The sequence below is a fragment of the Nipponia nippon genome, unplaced genomic scaffold, assembly GCF_047370975.1.
Source record: "Nipponia nippon isolate SJK-2023a ecotype South Korea unplaced genomic scaffold, ASM4737097v1 scaffold_5, whole genome shotgun sequence".
Lineage (NCBI taxonomy): Eukaryota > Metazoa > Chordata > Aves > Pelecaniformes > Threskiornithidae > Nipponia > Nipponia nippon.
The window spans coordinates 30371973-30390894 of NW_028262369.1; the positions used below are offsets into that span (position 1 = coordinate 30371973).

The 18922-nt window shown below is 41.8% G+C and overlaps 1 protein-coding gene across 2 annotated transcripts; it reads left to right on the plus strand.

The window, feature by feature from the left end:
• Positions 1-110: 110 nt before the first annotated feature.
• On the plus strand, positions 111-18908 carry EFCAB14 (EF-hand calcium binding domain 14). 2 transcript variants are annotated; one of them, XM_087734761.1, is made up of 11 exons: positions 118-490; positions 1421-1569; positions 4857-5002; positions 6861-6959; positions 9866-9976; positions 10846-10926; positions 11798-11989; positions 12661-12741; positions 13970-14081; positions 14966-15097; positions 15946-18908. In XM_087734761.1, exons 1-11 carry the CDS (start codon positions 309-311, stop codon positions 16119-16121), a joined length of 1461 nt encoding a protein of 486 aa, XP_087590887.1. In that variant the 5' UTR covers positions 118-308; the 3' UTR covers positions 16122-18908. The 2 variants fall into 2 exon arrangements, with proteins under 2 accessions (XP_087590888.1, XP_087590887.1); XM_087734762.1 differs by lacking the exon at positions 14966-15097 and having other exon boundaries at positions 111-490.
• The last annotated feature ends 14 nt before the right edge of the window (positions 18909-18922 follow it).

The window sequence follows — 18922 nt, forward strand, 5'->3', positions numbered from 1 at the left end:
CCCGGGACGCGAGCGGGGCGGTCCGGCGCCGCCCAATGGGAGCGCGGCTTGCTGGCAGGTGGCGGGGGCGGGCGGCGGCGGGGCCCGGAGCAGCCATGGCGCGGGCGGGGCGGGCGGCGGCAGTGGGGCCGCCCGTGGCGCCGCGGGGCCGGCGGGGGAGCAGCGGCCGCGGCCCCGCGGAGCGCCTGTAGCCGCGGCCGGGCCGCAGGCTGGCGAGCCGGGGCGCGCTGGCGGCGGCGGCGGAGGCGGCGGAGGAGGGAGGCGGGAGCCAGCCGCCGGCCGCGCCGCCGCCGACGCCCCACAAGAGGATGAAGAAGCGTAAGGAGCTGAATGCCCTCATCGGCTTGGCCGCCGACGGCCGCAGGAAGAAGCCCGCCAAGAAGGGCTCGGGCCACCGGCTGCTGCGCACCGAGCCGCCCGCCTCCGACTCCGAGTCCAGCTCCGAGGAGGACGAGTTCGCGGCGGCGGGGGCGCCGGGCCGCTGCGGCAAGTGAGTCCCCGGCGCGACCCTGAGTCCCCGGCCCGGCCCTCTGGGGGGTCTGTCCCCGGCTGCGGGTGGCGGTGGGAGGGAGGCCACCCCGCCGCGGCGGGAGCCCCTGGCCTCAGCGCCGGTGTGCGGGGCGGCGCTGGAGGCGGCCGCCTTGCCTTCAGCGGGGCAGCGTCGGGGTTGCGGGGCACTGGGGGCTGCCCGGAAAGGCCTGGGGCTGCACCGAGTGTGTCTGGCCCGACGGGTCGCCTGCCTGGGTGCAGGGGTAGATCTGAACCATCCCCTGGCTCTTTTCTTGTTGTTTTTTCTGTGTCGTGCTCACCACGGCTGAAGTCCTTAGAGCAGCTTAGGGTCAGTCGCTTGAAGTGCTGAGCACAGGTATCACCGTGTGTTCTGCATGGCCCTGTCCTCTCTCTGCCAGCTGATGCAGTGCTGGTTTTGTCGTGGCCACGACGTGCTTTTGCCAATAGATAAACTTTTAAGTTAAGCAACAGCATTATTAATGGGTCTCTAAGAATAACTAAAAGTAGGTACATTGCAGAGGAACTTCGGCTTTCGCAGTTTAGGATAATGTGAAAGTACTTGTCATGACATTATGGCAATAGCCTTTCTTGAAGCCTGCTTCCCAAGCTGTCAAGGCGATGTTCCTAATGTAAGTTTACGTGAGCAGAGCAGGAAATTTTAGTAAGAGAAACCTGAGAGCTGCTCTTCAATATGCTAGATGTGCCTCCTGAGGATAAACTGACCAGAAAGTAATAACCCTGATCTCATTGTATAGCCTTATTTATTCTTGGAAAAGTTCTTTGTTAGCTCTTGTCAGCCAAAACGTGTGCTGTTCCAGTGCTGTCCCTTACTTTATTAGATCAGCGTTTAAAATAAAACTTTCCTAGGTACTGTTTAGTATTTGCAATCTGATATTTTTGTTTTACTCAGGGGAGACTATCTACGATGCTGCAAATTCTGTTACCCGTTATGCGCGTTTGTTGTTCTTGCCGCTTGTGTGGTAGCGTGCGTTGGCTTAGTCTGGATGCAGGTGGCTCTCAAGGAGGATCTGGATGCAATAAAGGAGAAGTTTCGAACTAGTGAGTATAAACATAATAATTTTGCATTTGCTTTGGGCAGTATGAAGATCTTCAGTTGCCTGTCTGTCTGTAAGGACTGAGTAGACAAACTGCCCCTGAATTGAGGAGTTCTCTGAGCCAAAAACCCTGGGAGGCTGGGGGAATCTGAGGCAAATGTTCTCTATTCTTGCCTGCTCTATATCTTCTGAGGAGCTGGGATGCTGGACTAGGTGGGCCTGTAGTTGCTTGCACATACATTTCTAAAATTGCTGACTTTGGTCTTGGGAGTGCTCTCTTCCAAAGGAAGCCCTTATTTAAAAAGAAAAAATTCTGATCAGCCTCATAAAAGCATTCTAGGGGATTTTGATGCATCCCTTAAAAAAAGTGAATGGAAAGCAATGTTCTTGTCTTGAGCTTTTTTAAAAACCTCTAACATTTGCTATGGCATTACTGCAGTTTGAATGTTGCTTCAGTATTCTGTTTTTTCTTCATATCCTCTGAATGTTTATCTTGCTTGCATTGACTTGTTCAACTTTTGTGTTGTGTTGCATATGGTGTGGAGTTACATCATGTTGAATACTTTGACGTATGGAGTTAACGTGAAGCGTTTTGCTTGTAGGTCTCAGGTTTTCCCTGTGCATGTCAAGATTTCAATATTGTAACTTCTGTAGTGCTGAGGTATGACAGATGGTGAGACTTGGATGTAACGTATGCTCTCGATTCTGTATACCTCACCTCTGGACACAAGATATGTTTTCATGCCTTATTTTAGTAGCATTTAAAATCCTCTATACTGAAAAAGGCAAGGATAAGCTGAGGAGCTGTGTGAATGGAGCAGAAGAGGGTGAAGCTTAAGCATTCAGGTAGTCTCTAGCTGCTTCAGGAAAGCTAGGTAGTTTACGTTATGCCTTAAGAGCACTGCTGTTGGCTGTGGGTTTTGTCCCATAGCTTTGGTCTTCATCTTAGAATTTTTGTGACCAGGACATGAAGGTGACCTGAAAAATAAAGCTGGTGAAATCAGTTCAAAAATTAGGAGGCTGCTGGGGCTGGAGGTAAGCAGAGGGCTTGATCTGAGTGTGGTAAAAGAGGTATTGAGGAAATGTGTGTAGAAATTCTTTGCTGTTGGTGTTTAGGGCTTCCTGTTCAGGTGTGTAACTCTGCTGTGGGCTGGGGAGTTGTCTGCCAAGGTGGAACCTGCTGGCTGGCTGGGAGTGAGAGGAAGCATTGCTAATAGATGTGCTTTTATATTAACTGATACTGAACTCTGAAAGTTAGCCGTAACTGGCGTCCACCAGTTATGGAGGATACCTTCAGTTACAGGCACTGTGAGCCTACTGAACTGTTTCTGTGTTCTGGGTAAGCTGACTGCTGCTCTTCATGGACTGGTCTGCTTTAAAATTTTTGCATGATGACAACATGTGTTGGCTTTGGTGTAGTTAAGTTTCATCATTCCTGTTCTACATAGACCTCTTTGTTAAAGCAGTTGTTCTCTCTGAGCTTACTGTCTGGTAATTACAGATGTGCTTGTTTTTTCCTTAATCGCTCTGATAGAAAAGCTGTGCATTTAATAGTTGGTCTAGTGATAAAATAGTCTCGGATTTCCTTGCCACTGTAACAGCATGCCTAGAAGCTGGATGGGAGTCTCATAATGAGGAACAGCATTAAAAACAACAACAAAAAAACAGACAGCAAGAATAACTTGGTTCCAGGAGGTGACATTGTGCTTTGGTGAGATGGGTGGGTGGATGGAGAAACAAAGGCATGGGATTCGTCTGTCCTACAGCAGGTTTGGAAAAAGAATCTTTCTCCTGAATTTTCATCCAGATTTTTTCACCATCAGAGCAGATTCCTGTGGCAGTATTTGTTGATGTTCTGTTATCCTTTGAACAAACCGAGGGTGGTATGGTGCTTTTTAAAATTAAGACATCTTTGAATCTAGTATGTTTGGAGTAGGGGAAAGTTAGTGTGGTGTTTCTCTTCGGTTGTTAGTAACGATGCTAAGAATGCACATAGCACTTAAGCGTTTTTTGCAGTACTAGGGAAGTTAAGTGGAGTCTCACTGTACACAGTGAGAGTGGCAAGCCAGAAAATACTTTGTCTACAAGAGCCTCTGAAACACCAGATTCAGTGTGAACAGCTTGTGTCAAACGCACAATTAGTGCTCAGTCTGTTTTGGCTAAAATACACCTTTCAAGGTCTTACTTATCCAAAAGTGTTATTCGGACCTTGAGTGATCAACGCGGATTACTCTGCACCTAGAAATGACTTTTAGGACTTGCTTCAAGAAAAGTGAAGTGGGTTTTTGACAATGCACGGCTTTCCAGTTGTGTGTATTTGGGCATCTACTCCACGGGCATGAAGCACTGCTGAAGGTTTCCCGTTTTGACTGGATGGGTCACACAAGCAAATTTGTTCTGGGAGCTGCCAGCTACGTACCACGTAGGTCCCACTGCTCTTGGTGGTCTGAACGACAGTGTTTTGTTGTGGAGCATTCCAGTGCTGCGTTACAGGGTGGAGGTGCAGGTTTTGGAGAGCTCTCTTATGTCCACCTCAAAACCCTTGCTTATTTGTTTCCCAGACCTAGGGATTTAGGATTGCCTAACAGTGCTTGCAGCGAAAGAGCTTAGTCACTGCAGACCTGGAAGAGCTGCATTTCTGAGGCTTGCCTGAATTGGTCTGAGCTGCCTGTTTCCCTCTTCCTGTAGTATTAATTGCAGTAATAACTGACTTTATTTCCAAGGACCTTGTTTACTGATTTGTTTACCAACAGGCACTAGTGCGTAAGCTTATACTTTTTTTTCAGTTTTCTTTCTGTCACGTGGAACAACTGTAATCACGTTAATCTCTTTGGAATTCACTTCATCGTCAGCAGCCCCCTTGCAAGCTTGAAAAGGGTGCTGAGGTTCATTTCATGTGCCCCCTTTTTCCCTGGTATGGTTGACAGTTCTTATTCACAGTCCCAGTACTATTTCACGTTCCTCTGTGAAATAATGCAAAATAAGTGCGCTAAATAAAGACCTGCTGAGGCTTGCCAGAATGTCAGTACTATTGCAAAGTGTTAAATTTAGTATGATTTCTCTGGGTTCTCTCTGCAGACATTAGTACTCTTAAAACAAAAAAGAGCTGTCATTCTGAACAAACACTTAATTCTGAATCGGCAATAAACCCATATATAGAAACTGTTATTGCTGCCTTTCACTGCTGTAGATGTTGCTGCTTGTAATTTGTCTTTGCCTTTCAATGTTGTTTACCTGAACTTTTGTTTTGTTTTGTTTTAAACAAATTTAATTATTCTTTCATTTTTTTAGTGGAATCTAATCAAAAGACATCATTCCAAGAAATTCCTAAACTGAATGAAGATTTGGTGCAGAAGCAAAGGCAACTAGAACAAATTGAGACTGGAGAACTGGGGCTAAATAAAATTTGGATAAATATCACAGAGATCAATAAACAGGTGAGAGGGATCAGTGCTTGGTTTTGAAAAATAATAAAATATTCCATTCAAATTTATTTTTGCAAAAATGAATTTCAAATGCAGTGCTGAGCTTTTCTCTGAGAACTTCTGTGACCATATGCTTAAAGTTAAAATGGAGTATAAGCCTCATTATGAAACAAGCAAAAAAAGGTTGAGCATCCAGTTGGACTGGAGACTGATCGCAAAGAGGAGAAATTATGCAACTGGTGGAAAGACTTCAGGCAGAATTTAAAAGAACCTGAGAACTGTGCAGTTCTTAATTTTCCTGCCAAATAATTGTAATGTTTATGATGAGAGATTTGACACTTCAAATTTCTGAAAGTGTCTGCAAACACTTCATGAGCATGTAAAGAAGTTACCCCACTCAGTACAAGTTCATGTTGCAAATGAAGTACTGGTGTCTTTTGAATATAAAATCTGCTAATATGCACTCGGAATCTGAGCTGGTGTAAATCTTAGCTCTGTTTACACAGCTAGAACTAAGCCACTTAACAGAAAGCTGTTTCCTCAGCTGATGTATTAGCTCACGCTTCAAACAAAGCATCCAGCAAGGCTCTTAACTGAGGTTCTTGCCTTGGAGGGTAAAAGTTCAGAGCTGCTCACAGTTAGTGGTACCAAGAGGTGTGTGTGGGGAACCCTCCCTGACACTGGTGCTTTGGATTTAATTTTTAAGAGTATTGAGGTGCCTGCTCAGATTGTTTTTTCTTCAGTCCCATCCAGTGGTTAAGTGCTTTAAGACAATATGCATTATCCACAAATATTTGGGTGCTTCATTGGACTTTTAAAATGCTATCATCTGCACCTGTATGTTAAAAATACTTGCACATGGTTCTTGCAGGCCCTCAAGTTACTTCAGGGTCTGGTTACAGTCTGAGCCAGCTCTTCTGGGGATCAAAATTTAGTTACTGTTTTGTTTTGGGTTTTTTCGCATAAATTGTTAGGATGCACTGCTGGGAATTATTTCAGCCAATATCTACAGCTGTGGAACCAGAGGCTCTGCATGCCAGCTGATCAGCGTTGGCCTGATGTAAAGTTAGGATCCTGTCCATTTCCTCAGCTTGCAAAACAACTTTTTTTTTTTTTTTAACCAGAAAAAAAATGGATTTTATCCGCTTTACTTCTGTGTTGTCAAATGGGAGAAGAAATTTATTTTTCTTCGTTTTGACTACTGATGGCTACCAATTGATCTTAAAGTGATAGGGTTAGAAATGAATGATCAGCATGTGGTCGTTTTTAATTTATTTGACAGCCTCTCATTTGGAATGAATAAATAATCCTGAAGACCCATTGAATAACTTGCCTTCTGGGCCAAACACTTGATGGAAATTGAGCTAACCCACTGTACCTAGATTGTCACTGTCGCACTTCTGTAGCAGAAAGTTTGGGTGATACGTGCAATTTCATTGTCTGTTACTCAGCTAGAGAAGTTGCATGGCTTTGCTGGGTTTTGCCAGGCAGGTTTGATTGCTAAATACAGAAGTAGATGACTGTTTCCTCCACGTAAAGGCTTCTTGCACGATGTTTAAAATCTTTCTTGGGCAACAGCCTCTCTCTAAGGGGACTAAAGTAAAATGGGCACAGGGTACGTTATTGAAAAGAAGGGGCTTCTATGGCTTTCATTCAGTTTTAAAAAAAAAAAATCTTGCCTCTGTTGCAAGAGACAGAGTATTTTTAATGTAGCCTAGGCAGGACTTGCAACCTAGAGCCAGGGGTGGTGTGTGTGTATGTATGTTTGTCTTGCCTTGTATTTTAGTGTTAAAAATTAAGTCAGTAGTATTGGGGAAGGTCAGAATCAGGACTATGTTGATGAATTCTAAATATTTCTCTTTGTTTTTAGATATCACTGTTGGCCTCAACAGTAAATCATCTCAAAAACAACGTAAAGTCTGCTTCTGATCTGATTTCCCTTCCTATCACAGTAGAGAAACTTCAGAAGGCAAGTACTGTAAATGTGGCTATTGCTAAATGTGTTCTGTGCTGCTAAGCTGCAGCTGAGCTCTTGGGGACAGCCGTGACAACAAGAGTTACCTGAATTGCACGTGAGGAATATTTGGTTCTCCATCTTGTTTTTAAATTGGACTTCATATACTTGATATTGTATGGTCCTATAATAGTGTATGGCAGATAAATTTGAAGGCCTTGGTTGACCCTTTCTGGAGATGCATTTGTTTCTGGTTCTATTATGGTATCACTTCTTTACCTTGGAGCTGATCTTTCTGGTTGCTTTTCTTCAGGTTGCTAATCTTAATATCATTTAAGACACTTGCAAAAAGTCTGTCTGCAGTTTTACAGCTCTGCCTGCAGATAGGTGGTTTGTTTAGCTTTTTTAATCGGAAAATAAAATGGATTGCTTTCTGGAAAACTTCCTCATCTTGAGCAGTATATAGTTCTACATTTGGCTCTGCATTTAGTCTTGAGGCGGGTAGGGGTCTAACTTGGGAGTGGTGGGCATGGAATGTTAGCATGGGAGCTTTCTTGGTGTTCAGTACATGCACAGCAAAACATGAATTGTACTGGGAGCGTTTTCTGACAGTCCCTTGAAAGATGGGCCCTACTAGGTGGCACAGGCTTACTTCTAAAGTGACTTCTGTTAATACAGTGTCTTGCTGTGGTAAAGAATGCTCAGCTAAGGCGCAAAGAACTGTCCTGTTTATTTTGGTAAAACTAAGGGCTTGTTGAAACTTCCTGGGCTCTTCCATGGCAGTTCTGTTTATTTAGCAACAAATATTTGTATTGGGCTGACACCTAATGTCAGTCCAGTCTTCTTTGTGGCTTTTATGCGTTTCCACTTCTTGTTTCCTATCCCTACAAAATTCCTGTATAATCAACAAGCTGGTCATATGCAAAGCAATTAGTGTGGTTTGGCTGATCAGGTTGCTAGGATTTCTTTTTCTGGGAGGATTTCTTTTTCTGGGAGGAGTACAAAGCTATTTCTTAATTTTCTAATTTGCTGTTATAGGCATGCTGGATTTTCACTGTGTCATATTAGAAGTAAGTCTTAAGGCAGTCCCTAGAGTCTGGAAACTGCACCTACTTTATTTATATAATAAATAAAAACCTTGTCGTCATCTTACTGCCTTCAGTTCCATCAGGACAAAGCGTTAGGGCCAACAGATTTCAACTTGCAGCGATCTGCTGAACAGCAAGGCTTTTTCATGTTGAAATAAGTCCATCCTTGGTCACACTTCATGAAAATCAAAGATCTTGGGAACTTTTGAATTCTTTCCAGTCTCTGCTGTTGAGTCTACGTAAGGTGTTAGATGTGGCATCTGTTTCCACTGCTCTCTTGATGCCATCTTGCTTGCATTTATGTTTTGGAAGGTTGATATAATAAAAACAGAGCTGGAATCCTTCTAAGGAGGTATATTGTGAGGTCTTGAGTGTAGAAAAACTACATGGAGGTTTGAATACAATGGTTTTAATGGTTTGTAAGTGTCACATTAATGAAAAGTGATAGGTTTCAACACTTGGACTTCTTTTTGACCCCTGTGTGCATGCTGCACTACCTCCTGTCACAAAGGAGAACTTCAGTGGGTGTAGGTTGGTAGCCTGGCTTTTGACAGCCCTGGTGAAAAATCTCCTGCTCAACTCTTCATTGCATTCAGCTGTCTTTGGAATTACCTGCCTTTCTTGGAAGAAGAGGCTGTTATTCTTAGAATAGGATTTTGGTTTTCTTAAGCCTTTTTCCCCTCTAGGTACTGTTCGTAAAAATGGGGAGCCAGCTGTTAGTGGTAGAGTCCTGAAGGATTACTGAGGGGGTTCCTCTTGTACAGAGGCTTTTGTTCAGACTGATGAAAGGTGCTCAAGGTGTCCTGAGGCCCTCCAGGGCAGAGAGGTTGCTTACTGAACCTGTGTTCAGACTTGCGAAATGAAGAGCTGGAGAAAGATTTGTGTGGATATCGCTTGAATATAGTCTGGGTAGCTAGAGGGTCACTTCAGTGCCTTAAGAGCTTATGAGCATAACAGGGTCACAGGAAAAGGGGATTTTTAAATGGGTTTTGTTTGTTTTAATGATTGAAGAAAGTATTAAAAATGGAATGAGAAGCACAGGGGCGTGCTCTGTCCTGTTACTGTAACTTCCACTAGTGTTTGTGGATGTCCTAGCTGACAGTCCGACTCTGATAGGTGCTATGCTGTTAGCTGCTAAAACACCAGTGCAGCTTTACAGAAGAGTTACTTTCTAAAGTTAGAGCTGGGGGTAGGGGGAGTTCACATTGGTGAAGGCAAGGGAAGGATAGGATGGGACGGGAGTGGCCAGAAGCAAAGGTCACTGTCACAGCACACTGACTGCACCTGCAGAATTCATGGGGGCTTTCCTGATGCTTCAGAGCTATTCTTTTGTTTTAGAAAAGGTAATACTTGCTTGAAAAGTCTAATCGGTGACCTTTGGCAGACTAGTTTTGCAGTGTATGATGTGTCTGATGGGTAGCCCTGAAAGACAATTAAGGCAGGGTAAATGGGTGATGTCAGCATCCTTGTATTCAATACAAGTACTCCATGTAGAGAGGAGGTGTCTTCATCTCAGGATTTTTTTTTTTTTTTGTAAAGTAATGCCAGAACATTTGTATTGTTTTGGGAGTGAGAGTAGCAAACCCATAATTTTGGTTATCTAGCTTAAGCTCTCATGGTGTAGAGTGTGTGTTCATTTATTGGCCTGGAGATTCGATGGGTATAATTTGCAGTTTTGTCTGCAAAAGGAGTTCTGAACACTCCAAACTCAGTGCATATTTTTGTGGCAGTCTGCCAGCAGTGTCAGTAGCAAAACATAGTGTTTAGCAGATTGGAACTTTGGAACAGTACAGTTGAGGAACACTGAGATTTTTGTCTGCTTCTTTCTTCCAGACGGTAGCGAACATAGGTAGCACTCTTACCAGTGTTTCTCATGATGTTGAAAATATACAGACAGCTATTGAAGAATACAAGAAATCCATAGAAATTCTCCAGAATGATGTGGTAAGAAAATGTGCTGATTTAACACTGTGTTTTAATGGTTATCGGCCTAATATGAAGCAAGTTTAGAACTGTGTGGAGTTTTGCCTTATGCCTTTGAAATACATTTGAAATTTTAGTAGGTGCTCGTTGGTACATTAATACACTGTTAATATCATAATACTCGTGTGGCATCTCCTATATGGTATCAGGTATGTATTTTTCTGTAGCCAGAATTGTTGGTTGCTTCTATACTTCCTATCCTGTAGATTTTTGCTTCCTACTACACAGGTGTGGGATTCTCTGCTTTTGTGTGATGCAGGGTACTGCTTATGGTAACTGTCTGCACTGTCTTAGGAATTGGGGATGGCGGGAGCGTTGAGATACAGTTTGTTGGTTGTATTAAGGATGCGTGTAAGGATGAAATTACTAACCATCTTTACCAGAAACTACTCACTGTATTTATATTGACCTCTCACTTGGGGTTAACAAACTGAGCCAATAATTTGAAGTTTTTTAGCTAAACTGCTATACAGCATTACTTTAATAAGAATACTTGCAGATAAAATCTAAATTAGACACACTGTAAAACTTGATTCAGTCAGTGGCTGCTGCGAAAACATTGCAGGTATGGCAGTGTGTATGGTAGCAGTGAAATATGTATCATAATACTTCATCAAAGGGAGAAGAGCTAATTAGGAGGGTTTAATTAAAGTAAATTTGGACCTTATGGGTCTGAAGGAGAAAACTCTGTATTAGCCTAGTTAAAATACTGCATGCACAACAGACTATAATTTTAGCAAAACATCATTAGCTACAGCTTGCCAGTTATTAAAAGCTCAGTATTTTTTTTCCAGGCATTTGGTAACATAGTTTTCTATTTCTTTCCTTAGAAGGAATTAAAACAGATAACTTCACTTCCCTCCACTGTTATGCCAAGGACTGAGAGAAATCAGACAGAAAATTGTAAACAGGTATTTTTCTCCGTTGCATAAGGAATATTGGTATAAGTATCACTGATACTTAACTTTTTTGCATGTTTTGCAGTACTGTAGTGTACAAAAACACATGTTTTTTTTTATCAAGACAATACAGATGGCATCCTTCAAAATTAAATCTAAGATAGTTTTGCTGTAGTACACAGGAACCTGTGTATGTGCAAAGAGGAGAGTATCCTATTCTGAGAGTATTTTTTTGTGTTCTAACTGGGTGAGGAATAAAAAGACTGAAACGAATGTCAAACAAATTATAGGTGTACTTTGCTCATGTAAATGGAAATGAGTTAAAGGCTTTTTATTGAATGGATTTTATGGCAGGTACTTACCAATCTAAGCAAATTTGGGAGTGGGATGTATTGAGTCACCCTCAATGTAATGAGGTGTGGAAAGCAGGGATTCAGCAACAACAACAAAGGATAATGTTTGGGTGTTTTGCTGAATGGCTTGGAAAGGAATGACCGCATTTATTTACATTTAATACAGTCGATATCTTCCTCAAAAATGAATCTTGTTTATAAATATGCCTAGTACATGCTTTCTTGGGAAAAATAGTTGGTGTGGTTACTAAGCTTGCCCTGGAAAATTAGATGAATAGGCTTTGTGTGTTTGCTGGCGCAGTTGAAGGGGTTACGTTAGCAACAAAGAGGTTAGCCCTGAGGAAGATCTCAGTTTCAAACTTCGAAAGCTGGAATAACTTTCTGGAAGCTTCCAGTTGGATGTTTTCAGCGGTGTCAGTGGAGAGCCAATCTGAAGTCTGCCCGGTTAAACTGGGTCAGTCACCATGTTGTTAATAGCAAGAGTGCTGCGGGGGTTAAGTAAACTGACATGTGCTGGTTTTACATTTCAGGAAAGCCAGTGGCTGCATGCAGCTTTGGAGGAGCTAAATAATACTGTAGTGGCGTACCAAAAGTTGAGTGACATCAAGCTTCTAAACGTGGATTCAACCATTGGTAACCTTAGCCGGAGGGTTATGCTGTTAGAAAACTCCCCTCTTGCTGTGAATAATCTGGACAAAAGAGAGAACTTGTCTAACAATGTGGTAAGTATTTGATGACTAAGGGTGTCTGCTCAGGCTAGTAGTTTCAATACTTTCTGTACACTACAGATACAGCTTTTCAAACCTAACTAGAGAAAATGTCAGAATGAACTCAAGACACTTAGGATTTCATTTTTAAAGACTGGAATTTGTTCCGTACTTCTGAACAGATACTCTTAACATTGGTTATCTCTGAAGTAGTCGTTTCTTCCCTGCAGAATCTACAGAAAAATGTCCAAAACACTGTGACATTTAAGACTTGGGTGACTGGTTAATGGGACAGTATTCACAAACCTCTTTAACTGTGTTTTAGGAAGGCACTCTGGTGCATAAGGGGTCTGTTAAGACCACTGAGGAGGTAGGTGGGCCTCTGGATTGTTCAGTGGTGCTTAAGTGCTAAAAAAAATACTAAATATGTTTATAAATCCTTCCAGTGCTTTCTGTATGCCATACTGGGGCCAGTCTCCGAGAACGTGTTCTGTATGTTTAGCAATAAGGAACACGCTGATGTTGCTGTGGTAAATTACGTAACCCACTGTCTTCATGTTTATTCCAGCATGTATTTGTCCTGTTTTTTTCCTGCTTCATGCCTGCCAAATTTGTAGGAGAGAAACTCTGTTGTAGAAAATAATAAGCACATGAATAAACTTGGCTCTCCTCCATTTTTCCTGTAGGAGAATGATGCAACTACCTCTCTAAAAGTGGAAAATGAAGATCAACTGGATAACGAAACTCATTCAGATAAAGACCTAAAGGTAAAGTAAGGAAACACAAATTACACTGGATTAGTAAAGCATGTGATTGTCTTTATAATCATGTTTTAAATGAGACTTAATTGAGGAAAGATCTGCGAGCAGGCTAATCTGATCCAGTTTCTTTTAAAAGTTCAGAGTAGAAGGACAGCTTATCCACCTCATTTTGGGGACAGGAAGTCAATTAGCATGGAAGAAAAGTTGTAATAGTTTAAAGTCTTGCCATTCCAACTACATATGGGATAACATAGCAAAACTACTGTAATATCCTTCCATACAGTTGAAAGAATCTTGGGAGGTTCAGACCATGGTCCAGTGCAACAGGGGACTCTGGCAGCCAGCTCATTTGAGTACCCATTGCCCTGCTCTCAGCAAGCTAGCCCAGCTATTGTGGGTTCACACTGCAAAGGGGATTATGGCGTTTATCCAGGTTTAAAAACTTTCTTGGATTGACTTAGAGAAACTTTGCACTGGTGGAGTTTAGGAATTGATGAAAGCCGCCTCTCAGTAATGATCTGGTGACCGGCTGTGAGCAAGTTTAATGGACTAACTGAATGGCCAAATTGTGGGCTGGGGATAGGAGGCAGCGCTGCTGAGGTTAGTTTCCATGTTCTGGAAAGAAGGCAGGCGAGTGAACTGGCTACACTGTCAGTTCTAGGCTTGGATTGATGTGAACTCAACCTCTCATCTGGAACCTACTCATAAAAACAGCAAAGGAGCTCCAGATTAAAAAATGTGGTAGTTTTATTTTGACAGGGATATAGTGACTTCAGCACTAAGGTAGTCAGTACTGCAGACAAACGTTTAAAACCATTATACAATTCAATTATTGTATAAATGTTCGCTTCAAGTATGTTTGACTTTTTTATATTACGATTTTTCAGAGTCTTGCTCATTTATATAAGAAATACGGAAATTAAATGTCAGATTCTTTAGAAATCAGTGTCTGCAAAATAGTTGCCTACTTCTCAGGTTGAGGTACTGATTCTATTGTTTTCTTACAGACCATGTGAATTTATTCCCTACATCTTTCCATAGTGTTTTTTTTTTGTTGTTGGTTTTTGGTTTTTTTTTTTCAATTTTAAAATCTTGTTTATCATTTTAAACTTGATCAGCCTGGAGACCTCCAAGTCACTGAAAAGTACTTACATATTTTAAATTATTTCTTTTCCTGATCTTCTCCATCTATTGAAGGGGTGCTTTTTAAGAAAATTTTTTTCTACATATGCAGGAAATAAGAACTAGAGATTCTCAGGTATCAAAACTAAGAGAGAAGCTTCAGCTGATCAGTGCTCTCACAGGCAAGTCAGAAAATGACAGACTCATTGAGACATCAAAGAATGGTAAGAATGTTGCGTAATAATAACCTGTAAACCTGAAGTTTCCTTGTGTAATTCAAAGAATAACTAATGAAGGTGGATAATTTAGATTGTTCCTTAAGATTTTTGGTGAAGATCATTTCAGTTAAAGTGGTAGGAAACTGATGGCTCTAAAACAGAAAACTATATATGACTACAGAAGTTTGAAGGTGACTTTCCGTGTCTATAGCAGGATTCACATGCATCAATAGCTTGTATTTGAACGCATACAGTGATTAACTTGTAGAAATTTATACCCAGTAACATCTCTCTCTGCTTTTTCAAAATCTACATGTAACATAGAGGAAAGGTCTGCATCTCTGCTGACTTGTCTCAGTTCTGCACTTTTGCTGTATATACTCGGGTAGTGCTGAAGATAAGATTTGAAATACTTCATTACAATAGAACTATGCTTGTTGTTAAATTGCTAATCAGCAACTTGGAAGTTTAGACCTTGCTGTTGGATAAGACATATGCAGATACCTGCATTGACAAGGTGAAAACAACCCAGGTGGGCAGACGTAATTTGCTTAATAAAGCTTGTTCAGCACTTTCGGACTGGGAAGTAGAAAGCACTTCAAAGTCATTCTTTATATGGGGTTTACAAATACACATCTCCTAGTACAGCATGAAGGATTAAAGCTGTATAACTGTCCAAAAAAAAGTTTCCTTCCTTCTGTTCTTCCAGTTATTGGTAAAAGTGGACAACACTGTTGTATTCGGAAATGATTTTGCAGCATTCTTATCCCATACAGCATCTGTGATGCAAAAAAAATATTAATTTGTTTTATTGAAATTTTTTTTTCTTTGTTTCTGCTAACTGTAATTCTGTGGAATTAGTAAGACTAATAGAAATTGTTTTGTAACAGTTGAAAGTAGTCTGAGTACTACAGCAAAGCCCACAGACCTTTCAAGGCTGGCTTCAAGGTCAGCTGGTGACAACACAGAGAGTAATGGACAGCTGAGACATCTGTCCTTACCAGGAATTTCCAGCATTGAAGGTATGCCCTTTCTAGGCTGACCTTTTCTTTTTCTGAATATTTCACGTAAATGTTTAGGAGATGAGAAGTATAGCTGGAATTATGGTAGTGTGTCTGGGTGTTCTGGGAGAAGTGACGTCAACTTTAAAAGCTTGAGAACTACAGACTTTTTAAAAAAAGTAAACTGAAAAAAACTAAAAGACTAGCAGGTAAAAGAAAAGAAACTGTGATTTAAACAGGAGTGTGCATTATAAGTGACTTGTAATCGTTTTGAGTGCCAAAGTATTACACCAAGTGCCCCAGAGGTTGAGAGAGCTCTAAGTAAAGGGCAGAATTAGGGTGCTGAAGGAAAATGAAGTAGGCATGAGTGTGCATGTTTTGGTTTTTTTTCTTTTCTTTTTTTTTTTTTTTTAAGAGATTGCTGCCTGGTCAAATGAATGGTTGCTGGATCTTGCTGTTCAGTCTCTTCAGCTACTGAAAGGGCAGTGCTTTGCATCAGGAAATGAATAGACACTTTTCCCTTTATATCATCTGTGCTGTTGGTATAGCAACAGTCGTTCAGAGCTTGCTTTTGTGGAGGATAACTTCATCTGTATGCAGTTAGTGGTTGTAGAATGGGCTATTAGTTGTGGCCAGAAATAAGGATTATTTTTTTCATATTTAATGTAAGTTAATCCAGACATGTTCATACTTTTTTTCCTAAACTGTTACTGACAGCTTGCGACAACGCAGAAGGCAAGCTACCTACTTGGGTCTGCTTTACTTAATTACTGGGTAGTAAGACATAGTGCAGTAAAACTGGAAGAGCAGCTTATAAAATATTTCTGTGTACTTGAAGGAGCTACTTTTAAATCCTTTTCTCTTTGCAGATCTTCAGAATTTGTTTGAAAAAGCAGTTGAAGATGCTGATGGAAAACTATCAAATGAAGGTCTTCAAAAGCTGCTTGGCTCTACAGCCCAAGAGTCACAGAGCTTTAAGAAATTTGACACAGATGGAGATGAGAAATACTCATTACAAGAACTGAGATTAGCTTTAGGTGTATAGGATATGTATTTAGAAATGTGGTATTGATGGGCGCTACTGTTGCTAAAGGAAACTACAGGACATGAGAAATTACGTCTGCACTTTCCCAGTGTTTTACTGATCTTTGGAGCTAAGTTACTGTACACATTGCCACCTCTTTTTTTGTTTGCATTTATTGAAAAGAAATTTACAAATTTATATGTCGATAGGACATAATATTGGGACTGTGCTAAAATACAGAAAATTCCCAAACTTGAAAATATTTTCCTCTTATTCTTTCATTTTCAAGGGAGTTCTTGTTTTTAATTTAAAATGTGTACATACTAAAATAAAACTATGTTTTTATATTTCACTGAAATTTGCCTTAAATTAGAGAGCTGCACTTTATGTAGAGCAGAAAGAAATCTGTCTTGCAAAGATGGGCTTCTTCTGCTTGTAAATATTTGAGATAGAGTAAATTATGCATATTTAAGGGGAAGTTTATGTCTGGGGCTGTGTTGGTAGTAAGCTGTTTATGATGAGAGACTAAGGGGCAGTTACGAGCTTCAGCTAAATTTCTAATTTTGATTAAGAATATCCATGAATGAGTTTGTACTCAGTCAGAGGAAAGCAGGAGTGATAAATCACACCCAATTATAGCAGGATTTATTTTTAGAGGGAAGAGTTGAAAGTGTTTTTATATCATGAGCCTACAGGAGCAATTACCTACCAAGCGCTTGGGTTTTAACTTCAGCATTCTTTTAGCTTTGCTGTATTGCATCCAGATTATTTTGCGAGATGAGCCGATCTATTTTAAAAAGAGAAAGCTATTGAAGAACTTCAATAGATGCTTTAAGAGGGACAAGTCTACAGTGCTGCCTGCTGAGTAGCACCTGAATAGTTCATGCCTTGGGTATGATCAGTGCTCATTGTCTTGCTGACGGGTCACTGGAGATCTTTTGAACAGGGTTGCTGGTGCTGCTGGTTTCTTCCATCCAGTGTTGTTGGGGGTCACTCTGATGAAGTGCCCCACGTAAAGCTCCTGGTCACCAGGAGTGTGAGCAGGTGGGGAAGGCCCGGAGTAGACTTGTGGGCTGCTTCCTGACTAATGTGAACACGATCACTTCTTGGTATCTTGCCAACAGAAGCATGTAAAAAGCAGGATAGGAGCGTGCAATCGCATCGGTGTTCTCTACTGACTCCTGCTTTGTAAGTGAGGTTTCCTTACTATAGAGGAGCTTAAGGGTTTGTTTATACAGGTGGGTCTAAACACAGAGCATTTCTGGAACACAGAAAATGACTTTTGCAGAAAAGATTCTCTTGCAGGCTAGATCAGGGCCAAGTCGGATGGTTTTGCTCACAAATACCACTGATCTTGTTGGGAGCTTTTTTCCTTGATTAGTGATTTGAAGTTGCCCACCTCACTGAAATATCAGTTTATGTGGAAGTCGGTTTATGATTGTTGACTTTTATATAACTTTAGACTGGATGTTTTATGAATAATTGTATCCTGGAGCGTGAATCAGTGAAGGAATGTACAAAATGGAACCCTGTTACCCATTGCCTAGGCTTCTTTCACTGTTGCTCTTCTATCCTGTTTGGGTAATGCAGACGTGACCCAATATGGAGATGCTTTTGATGTGATGTTTGAAAATACAGTATTTAAAAACAAAACAAAACCAACCAAACTTGGCTTTTGAGAGGACAAGAAGCCAACCCTTGCTTCTTGCCACTTCCCACTCCCTTTTATACACTACTGTATAATTCCTTAACCAAATAAAAGAACCTAGCAATAAAATGTAACCATTCTGGTATTTTATTTGTACATACTGTATCATAGCCATATGCCAGAGTTTGCAAAATATTTTTGGAAGTTTGATTTGTACGGAATTTAACTTACCTTAAAATTTAAGGGATTATTGTATTGCCATGTGAATCTATTAGTGTTTTGTTTTGTTGCAGTCCGCTTTACTTTTAGAAGGCTTTTCAACAGCAATAGTGGAACTGTCAGCTTGAGACAGCGTGTGCCGCTCCAGCCGCCTGCGGCCAAGGAGCCGAGCTGGTCCGCAATTGGCCCTGGGGCACAGCTGTCCAGGGGTGCTGCTTAATGTGCATGCCAAGAGCATAGTGGATCGCTAATTCCTGTAGTCACTGCTGTTGTAGGATGGACCCGTGCTACCAATTTAACAAAATCCGATCATCCCCGAGTACAGTGGTCGCTTTTGTTTGGCCTAGGGTAGCGGGTAGTGCTGTGCTGCAGGCTGGCAGCACCCCTCCCCAGCCAGCCGCTCCCATCTCTGCAAGTTTGCTGCTACGCTGCTGGTCTCCGTCTTGCATGCTTTCCAAAGCCACGGTGCTGGGTGTTGGCAGGCTTCCTCCCCCGTGTTTTATTCACGCTGCAGAGGGCATAAAAGCCACGGGCGCAGTAAGTACGCTTGCCTGGATCCGCTCTCTGCCGTAGCCCCTGCCTGCAGAGCGCGGGTTTCCCCAGGGGCAGCCGGCCCGAGGGGCTCCTAGAGAAAAAAAGTGATGTCTGAAATTAAATTAAACGGTGAGAGCTGACAGGTCTGCGAGCGGCAGCTGGGGCCGTAGCTGAGACTTGCTGTTACGCTGTGATTCTTGGGTTCATTTTCAGGTTTTTTGGGTGACCGCTGTGTAGGGACCACTGTGTATCTTTCCCTTCAGTTACTGACCTATACAAGGAGCGGAGGCGCGCCGTGCTGGGCGTGCCTGGCGCTTCCTCTGCTCCGCGGGGTTTGAGCTACGGCACTCCACGCCTTTTGCCATGTAACGCCACTTTTAATTTATCTAAATAAAAGTTCATTTTCAGTGTGCGTCTCCGG

Coding starts and splice junctions, on each gene's coding strand:
- EFCAB14 (XM_087734761.1), top strand. CDS start 309: ATGAAGAAGCGTAAGGAGCTGAATGCCCTCATCGGCTTGGCCGCCGAC. Junction 1,570..4,856: donor AAAGGAGAAGTTTCGAACTA/GTGAGTATAAAC, acceptor TCATTTTTTTAG/TGGAATCTAATCAAAAGACA. Junction 5,003..6,860: donor TCACAGAGATCAATAAACAG/GTGAGAGGGATC, acceptor CTTTGTTTTTAG/ATATCACTGTTGGCCTCAAC.